This window comes from Elephantulus edwardii, unplaced genomic scaffold (genome assembly GCF_000299155.1).
Source record: "Elephantulus edwardii isolate Elephantulus edwardi_28Jun2011 unplaced genomic scaffold, EleEdw1.0 scaffold00116, whole genome shotgun sequence".
NCBI lineage: Eukaryota > Metazoa > Chordata > Mammalia > Macroscelidea > Macroscelididae > Elephantulus > Elephantulus edwardii.
In genome coordinates this window covers 1,250,758-1,259,064 of record NW_006399866.1, presented here as the reverse complement: position 1 = coordinate 1,259,064, position 8,307 = coordinate 1,250,758, and the positions used below count along the sequence as shown (strand labels likewise).

Genomic DNA, 8,307 nt, shown 5'->3' with positions numbered 1-8,307 from the left:
CCCCAGCATCTGCCCAGCGGGGCGGCTCCTGCCCCGCGGGCGGCTGCGCTCGCTGTTCCGCAGCGCTGCCCTCTGCTGGTGCCGGCCCGACGGTCGTGCCTTCTGCCGCTGTAGCCATCCTTGGCCCGCAGCCTGGGGCCGCCGCGGTTCCAGAGCTGAGCCGTCCGTCACCTTTTATCAGCGCCCTGAGTCCCCAGAAACCTCTTGCAGGAACAGAACGCGCAGGGCCAGGATCCGAAACCGCTGAGGGTGAGGCTGGCTAAGCCAAGGCTGGATTGGTGGTTGGAAGGGCTTCTTGGCTAAGTGGCATTCAGACTGGGAGGCCTGTTCCTGGAAAGGCCAGGTCCGGGCCCCTCTGCTCCAGGCCCGCACGGTGGGAAAGGTCCGGGAAGCCGCCGCCCCGCACAGCAGACACCTAAAGTGCGAGGCCAGCCCACGCCCCAAGGCCCAGAAAACCAGGATCCATTAAAGGCATCAGAGATTGTCATGCTTACGAGGGGAAGGGCCCTTAGGATCTGAAAGGTGCCTCCCCATTCCTCCATCCCCCAAAGAGTGGGCGTAAGACCACCCCACCCTACTCCCCGAGGCAGCAAAGCCTGTGGGGCGCGGCCTTCTTGCCTTGGCTCCAGGCAAAGCGTCTGCGTGAGGCGGCTTACCGACAACGGTGTATGGGAACCTCCGCGCTGACAGTCTACCTGCGCTGCGCGGCGGGCCGAGGGTGAGAGAGGCGGGAGGCAGGAAGGGAAAAAGGGCTGGGAATCAAGAACAACGCCCGGTCCCAAGCGCATGTCCCCAGGTTGCACTGAGTTAGGTACCGACACCAGTGACACAGCACCTCAGCTTTCGGAACTGTCAAGAGGTTCAGAGGATGTTCGCTTGGGAAACTGGGCTGCTGCTCATCTAGGACGGGTCCACGGACGGTGGTGTGTTCCCCAGTGCAACCTCCTCTGAAAACCTGGAGACCCGTGCGGGTCTCATCTTGGTCTTCTGATCCCCAACCTAGTTCCCGAGAGCCTGGAGCCCGCCGCCCACGAAGCCGTCCTGGGCCTGGCCCCAGCCCCGACGGCGCAGCGGCCCCAGCCCCACTGTCCACCCGCTGGGTCGGGTGAGCGCCGGGCTGAACTCAGCGAGCCGGGCGGCGGGAGCGGCCCGTTTGAAGCGAAGCACCAGCTTCCCATCTGCGCCAGGAGGTCAGCAGCTTGCGGTGGATGCACCTCCCGGCTCAGGGTGCGGTGCAGAGTCCTGGAAAGAGTGAAGGCCCAGGCCTGGAGCGGAGTGGGGAAGGGGGAAGAGCAGCCGAGCCGACCTGGGTCGGGCAAAGCTGAGAAGGTGGAAATGGAGGTGGGCAGGGAGCGCGAGCTAGCCAAGGCCGAGGATAGGTTGGCAGGAGCACAGCGCTCAGCGAGCCCAAAGCCGGCGTCCCTTTTCGCCCAGACCAGGCCCCGAGGCCCCGCCGCGCCCCCTCTCCCGCTCGCTCCCTCCTCTCCTAGCCACGGGCTCTGCCTCCCTCCCTCCCCGGCGCTTCCCACGGGGAGAGGAGGAGGAGGAGGAGTGGGAGGAAGGGCGGGAGGGGCCGCAGGGGAGGAGAGGTGCCGGGCGGCCCGCGCCCCCGCCCCCCGCGCTCTGGCGGCGCCGGCTCCGCGGGCTGGGCCGGGTACAACAAGTCTGTCCTCCGACGTCAGGGGGTCATTAATAACCAATTAGGAGGGTCACTGCGGCTCCTATAAAGGCGCCGAGATTTTGCCAAAGGGAAGACCGTCTGGGCTGGGTGTGCGCGAGGCGAGCGCGCGTGCTAGAGCCCCTCGCAGCCGCTCTTCGGCAGCCACCGCCTCGCACCCACCCGCCCCGCACCCCGCACCGCCTCCGCCTCCGCCCTCCCCGCTCCAGCCCCGCGCACCGCCTCTGCCTTCGCCGCCGCTGCTCCGTCTCTCTGCCTCTCTCCCCCGCGTCCCCTCTCATCGCTGCCGCCCCCAAGCCCCCCGCTCCCTCCCGTGCCGTCCTCCCCCCTGCTCCTCTCCTTCTCCTGCTCAGTTGCCTCCCGCTCCCCTCAGTCCCGCTGCATCCCCGCGTCGGCGCTCCCGCCCGGCCGTCCGTCCCAGGCGCCGGCGAGCCCCCGGGCCGCCCATGATGGGCTCCGTGCTCCCGGCCGAGGCCCTGGTGCTCAAGACGGGCCTGAAGGCACCGGGGCTGGCGCTGGCCGAGGTCATCACCTCCGACATCCTGCACAGCTTCCTGTACGGCCGCTGGCGCAACGTGCTGGGCGAGCAGCTGTTCGAGGACAAGAGCCACCACACCAGCCCCAAGACGGCCTTCACCGCCGAGGTCCTGGCGCAGTCCTTCTCGGGCGGTGAGTCACGCCGGCGGGGCCCGCCCTGTCCCCTCGGCCCCGGCCGCTGCGCACGATGCGGCGGAGCCCTCGGGCCGGGGGAGCGCTCCGTGCGCTCTGCGCGCCCCGAGATCCCCGTGGCCAGAAGCGGGTGGCCGCGGCGCACACCCCGCGCGGCTGGAGGAGCGAGCTCCGGCGTCGGGGCCTCCAGCCTCCTCTGCGTCGGTCTTGCGGCCACCCCTCCCCCATGGGGGCCGGCGGGGTCCCGGCATTTAAAGCCTTACTAGGCGTGTAATAGCAGTTGACTCAAAAAGAAGGGTTTTAAATTCATTTAGTTAACTTGGGCTTGACCCGCGAAAGTTCCCACTTAAACCCAGAACTTTAAAAGGCAACGGGGGCCGCGGAGGGGGCGGGGGGCGGGCGACCGCGGAGAGAAAGCCGCGCGGAGAGTGAGAGAGGGAAAAAGCGAGCGAGCAAAGTTTCTTTTCTTTAAGATGTCTCAAGTTCTTATTCCTCATTCATCAACCCGCAAACAATATCTTTCCCCGGCGCTGGCATCCCTGCGCGTCGTCCTTCCCCTTTACGATTTCTGTTCCTCTCTTAATTTGCCGTGAAGACTAATTCCACTTCCATTCACGCTATGTCAACCATCTAATCCCGCCTTTTTGTAAGGGGGATTCCTCGGCCCCTTTTAAACAAGTCCCCTCCGCATTGAGCTACAATTTACTGCTACAGCATTCTTCCAGGGCTAATGAATTTAGAATTAGCAATTTCTTTCGAATGGAGCCGAATGAATGCGATCGCTTTAACAGCGTGACAAATTGCCGGCCGAGCCGCAATGGACACCGTTTAACCCCCCCATTCAGCCGGCCGCCTCGCCAGCTATTTTCCCAGGTAGCTTAGAGGGGAACCTTGTAAGACACGGAGGCCGCCCCGCGCGCCTCCCTGCTCCCACCCGACTGCCGAGGCCAGGCGGGGTCCCGGTGTGGCTGCTGCCTCGCTCGTCTGCGCGCCCCAGAGCTGCGCTCTGGACCCCTCTGGAGCCTGAACGCAGAGAGGGACCCGCGCTCTCCAGTGTCACCCAGCGCGCAAAACCCTTGCGCCCGAGGCGGAGTTTCTCTGTCTTCTTTCCGTGGCTCCCCCGCCCTGGCTCTGTCCACAGTGCTGTTTCCATCCCTCCTTGGGCGCGGGACCTCTTGGAACCAGAATCCAGATCTCGTCCCAGATGCTCCACCAGCGCGCTGTGCCCAGAGCGCTCTTAAACACGTGTGTGTGTGTGTGTGTGTGTGTGTGTGTGTGTGTGTGTGTTCATAGAAAAAGAAAACAATCTATAAACAATCTCCAAAGCATCTCTAGATTTGAAGGGACCAGGTTAAAGAAAAAAGAAAAAAAAAAATCTCGACTTCTAAAGCTTCCACACCTGCCAACCCTCCACACCGAGCTGAGCAACTTCCCAGAACGGAAGTCCGTTTGGGGTTGGCCTGGAAGGGGAGGTTGGGGAAGGGTCTGCGCAGAGAACGCTGCTCCTCTCTGCTCCTCCTGGCTCTGTCTGACCGCTTCCCTTCCCTCCGTGGCACAGAGGTTCAGAAACTGTCCAGCCTGGTGCTGCCGGCGGAGGTGATCATCGCGCAGAGCTCCATTCCTGGCGAGGGCCTTGGCATCTTCTCAAAGACATGGATCAAGGCGGGCACCGAGATGGGCCCCTTCACCGGCCGAGTCATCGCCCCAGAGCACGTGGACATCTGCAAGAACAACAACCTCATGTGGGAGGTACGCCCTGACTGGGGGGGGGAAGAGGGGCGCTCGTGGGACCCCCCTCCTGCTAAGGCTTAGGGTACAGGGGGCCACAGATGATACCTGCCAGAAGACACTGGGAACTCTCCTCGCAAACCTCCCACACTGGGATAAGGTCCTCATTCATCCCTCAAGTCTGTACCTACAGTCACATTGGGAAAATCTGGCTCCCTTCCACAGGCAAGATTATTGCTGGCCCAATTTTACAGATGAAGGCACTGGGGCAGAGAGGAGTGTAGTTGGTGCAGATGCTGAAAAGGTGGGTATGGGAGGAGGCCCTGCCAGCCCTCCACTGGCTGCAGCAAGGGAAGCCTGGCAAAGCCAGCTGAGAATGCAGATGAAGAATGAGCAGGCTGGCACTTCCCAAACCCAGGCAGAATCAAATTCATAGTCCTAGAGTTGGATCCTTGGAACCGACTCTTTGAGTTTCAGAGGCCATAACTCACATGGGAGATTACCACTCTTTATTCCAGAGCCCCTTGATGGGTTTGAACCCCCAAGGAGATGCAGTCTTTAGGTGAGCTGCACAACTCCTGACATAATGACATTCAACATGGTCTGTGCTGAATTGACATTGAGCTAGCATTCTGAGGCAATCCCCTTTTTATGACCCTTACACTAGGTTTCAATAGATTTCCAAGCAGGTATGTTAGGGTCCGCATTTCATAGGCTCAGAGAAGTCTCCATCATAGGCCTACTAGGGATCTGCCCTCAGTGGTGGATTCAGAGCAAATCCAGCTCTGGTGTCTGTCTTCTTCGGGAACCCTCTGAGACCAGGATGGTGCATCTCCTTGGTGTACCTCCTCATCTCTTTATACCCCCTGGTCTCCTACCCTCCACCATGCCGCTCATCCATCGCAGACTTGGTAGACCCCAAAGGCAGCCAGTGTAACAAACCAACCACTGGTCAGGGGAGTGGGAAAGAGGACCACCCAGCCTCTCTCAGCCTCATCTTCTCTTCCCTGAGAGGTTGGGACCAGTGGTCGTCTTCTCCAAGGTGGGTTAGGTGGTTGGGCCTACTTTGCCCTCTGAGTGTCCTTGGCTTTTCTTTTTTACAAAAGGACTGAGGTTTAGCCATGGGAAACCTGCCCAGCCCAGGCTAACGTGCCACAGGACATCAGCTTCCCTCTCCAGATTCTCATGCCCCCTCTGGCCAGTCCTCTCCATCTTTGGGGAGCACCATTGTGTTCCTCAAGAGAGCTAGCTAGAGGCCACTTGTTCTAGTCAGCGGCCCCATAGAAGTTCTTTGCTGGGGGTGAAAAGGATGAACAGGATCATGTCATGGTCAGTTCATGGGACTTTCGGATCAACTCACTGTTGACCACTTCTAGGTAGATAGATTCAGACAAGTCATCTCCTCTCAGAGTCCCTTTTTTTCTCACCTGGAAAACAAATGATACTAACTGTATCTACTTCCTGGGGCTGTTTCAAGAGAGTGTGTAAGGAGTGCCTGGCATAGGAGGGCTCAGATGAGAGACGCAAAGATGGGCACAACTCTGCCTCACCTAATCTCCATTCCACCCGCATTCAGGTGTTCAATGAGGATGGCACAGTGCGATACTTCATAGATGCCAGCCAGGAGGACCACCGAAGCTGGATGACCTACATCAAGTGTGCACGCAATGAGCAAGAGCAGAACCTGGAGGTTGTCCAAATTGGCACCAGCATCTTCTACAAGGCCATTGAGGTAAGCACATGTGCTGTCGTGTACAGACTGTGTGTGTGAAAGAGAGAGTTGAGAACAACAGTATCCAGGGACTGTGGTGGGCAGAGAAACAAGGTTCAAGGGTCTTGACACTGGCCCAGTCGGTTTTACTCAGGCTGTATGGTTGAGCCCGGACATCAGGGTTCCTGGGACTGCAGCCTCTGCAAAAACTCCCTGTTGCAGATCAGAAAGCTGGCATCTTGGCTTTATTTTAAGTCGTAGAGAATGTCATGAGAACGCCACAGTGAAGTCCCTGGCTGTGTGTGGACGAAGGCAGAACAGGAAACAAAACACATCTGGGTGAAAAAGAGTGCTGTGTCGGAAACATTTGTGCTGTGCATTGCCCCTGTTCTTGCTGCATGCGTGGGATATTTATGACATATGGATAATGACTCTAGTCCCAGCTGTCGGGACCTGATTGCTCCCTCTATTAGGCTTGCCCTAGACGCAATGTGTAGAAATGAAAAACCCACTGCTAGTGAGTCAATTCTAACTCATAGGATCCTTCACTGGGTTTTCAAGGCTGCCCATCTTTCTCATTAGGACCAACTGGTGGATTTGAACTACCAGCCTTTTGATTAGCAGAGACAGAGAAAGACTCTCAACAAGATGAGTTGACACAATGGCTGAAACAATTGGACCCGAGCATATTCGAGATGGTGAGGTGATGCACGATGGGGGCAAGGTTCCGATCTGTTGTTCAGTGGGTTGTTTGACGTCATGGTCGACTCCATGGCACCTGAAGGCATCACGTGCATACACACACACATCCACACACGTTATCACATGCAGCCCTCGTGTGGCTCTTTGAAGGGGAATCCTGCAATCATCTGCAATGAAATGGGGTCTCACTAAGTGGCAGTGTGACTGAGGCTCTCTCCCATGAGTGTTTGGAAGAGCGTCAGAACTCACCTCCGTGCTATATGAGCCTTCTCAGAGAAAGGATGGAAGTCAGAAAGCCAGCTATCATTTACCACAGTGGATGTGGGAGGCTCCAGTGGAGGTGAGGCACGTAGGGCTGGGGAGGGGCTGATAGGCAGAAGAGAGGTGGGTTGTTGTTATGTGTCATGCAGTCAGAACCACTCATAGCTGATCTTCCAGTGGGTTTTCAGAGGCTGTAAGATGGGAGATTACCCTTCTTTCTCCTATAGGGTGGATTCAAACTGTGTGTTTTTGGGCTGGCAATGCAGCTTCTTAGCACTAGGCCACCAGAGTTCCCAAGGCAGGAGGAAGAAGCCAGGAAATGCTTGGGCAAAGGCTCAAGGTGCGTGGGGAGGGACTAATGGCAAAGCTGAAACAGGCCACGCTGTGCACTTTTCTAGACTTTAGGCCTCTGCCCTCCAAGGGTAGGGAATACAGTCTCCCTCATTGTGAAGTCTGGAACTTGGCTAGGTATTCAGGATGGACTGGAAGAGCCTTCCCAAAGCCCGAGAGTCACTTCCCTCGGTCCACTCTTCTTTTTCTCCATGGAACTCAGCGCCCTAGGCTTTCTAATGCCTGCAGGAGCACTAGGGCCTCACAGCTTCTAGAACTGGGATGAGGGCTGGCCCCTAGGCCCAGGGAATGATGGGTAAAGGGCTTTGCCTGGGCCCTGACATCACCAAGGAGTGGGTCAGGTGCAGAGTGGTACTGGGGCACCAGTGGGAACCAGGAAGTGGAGGGTAAGGAAATGGGGGAAGTTTACATGAAATGAAATGACTTGTGAGACAGTGTGAAAGTAGGATTGAAACTGGCCCAGGCCCAGGATAGTCCCTTTGGCAATCTGATTGTGCGACTATTCTGGGGGATCTTGGGGTTCCTAACACCAGAAACCATGACTGTGGGTATAAGGAATCTTGCTCCACAGGTCCCTCATTCTCTTCTCCCTCTCCCACACGCACATCCTCATTTGCACACTGCCTTGCTGTATGAATACAGACGAAATGAAGCACGCACACATACACACACACACACACACACACGGAGGAAGCAGATCCAGAATGTCTACCCCTTTTGGCACAAAGACTCCTCACTGAAGCAGCTGATGGGATCCGAGTCTCAGCTTAACTGTGTTGGTCTTGCTTACAGGAAGCAGAAGAGTCCGGAATCATCTAGAGATTTGTATACAGAAACTCAGCATCAGAATATCTCCAAGGAGGGCCCTGACTTCATAAGATTAGCAGCAAAGTCTTCTACATTTGATCAGGAATTAAAATCGCTAAAAGAAGATTAGGAAATACACACACACACACACACACACACACACACATTATGTACATTGTTGTTGTGTACCATCATGTCAGAAAGGACTCTCCAGTTGGTTTTTAGAAGCAGTTAATCACATGGAGGAGATCTTTCTCCTGAGGAACAGCTAGTGGTTTCAAATCACATGCCTGAGGGTTGAGGGCACAACTTCTTATGATTAGGCCACCACTGTGCCCTATATTTTTTCTTTTTTTAGTTATTATTAATTTTAATGAAAATTTACAGACTTTGGATTTCC

At 56.9% G+C, this 8,307-nt stretch overlaps 1 protein-coding gene across 1 annotated transcript in view; it reads left to right on the top strand.

Moving 5' to 3' along the window:
• The first annotated feature begins 2,124 nt into the window (after window positions 1-2,124).
• The window catches only part of PRDM12 (PR domain containing 12), a 14,942-nt gene continuing 8,759 nt past the window's right edge, over window positions 2,125-8,307 (top strand). The window contains exons 1-3 of the mRNA XM_006892599.1: window positions 2,125-2,347; window positions 3,906-4,096; window positions 5,652-5,807. Of these exons, the coding sequence (XP_006892661.1) occupies window positions 2,125-2,347; window positions 3,906-4,096; window positions 5,652-5,807 (570 nt within the window). The remainder of the gene's footprint in view (window positions 2,348-3,905; window positions 4,097-5,651; window positions 5,808-8,307) is intronic.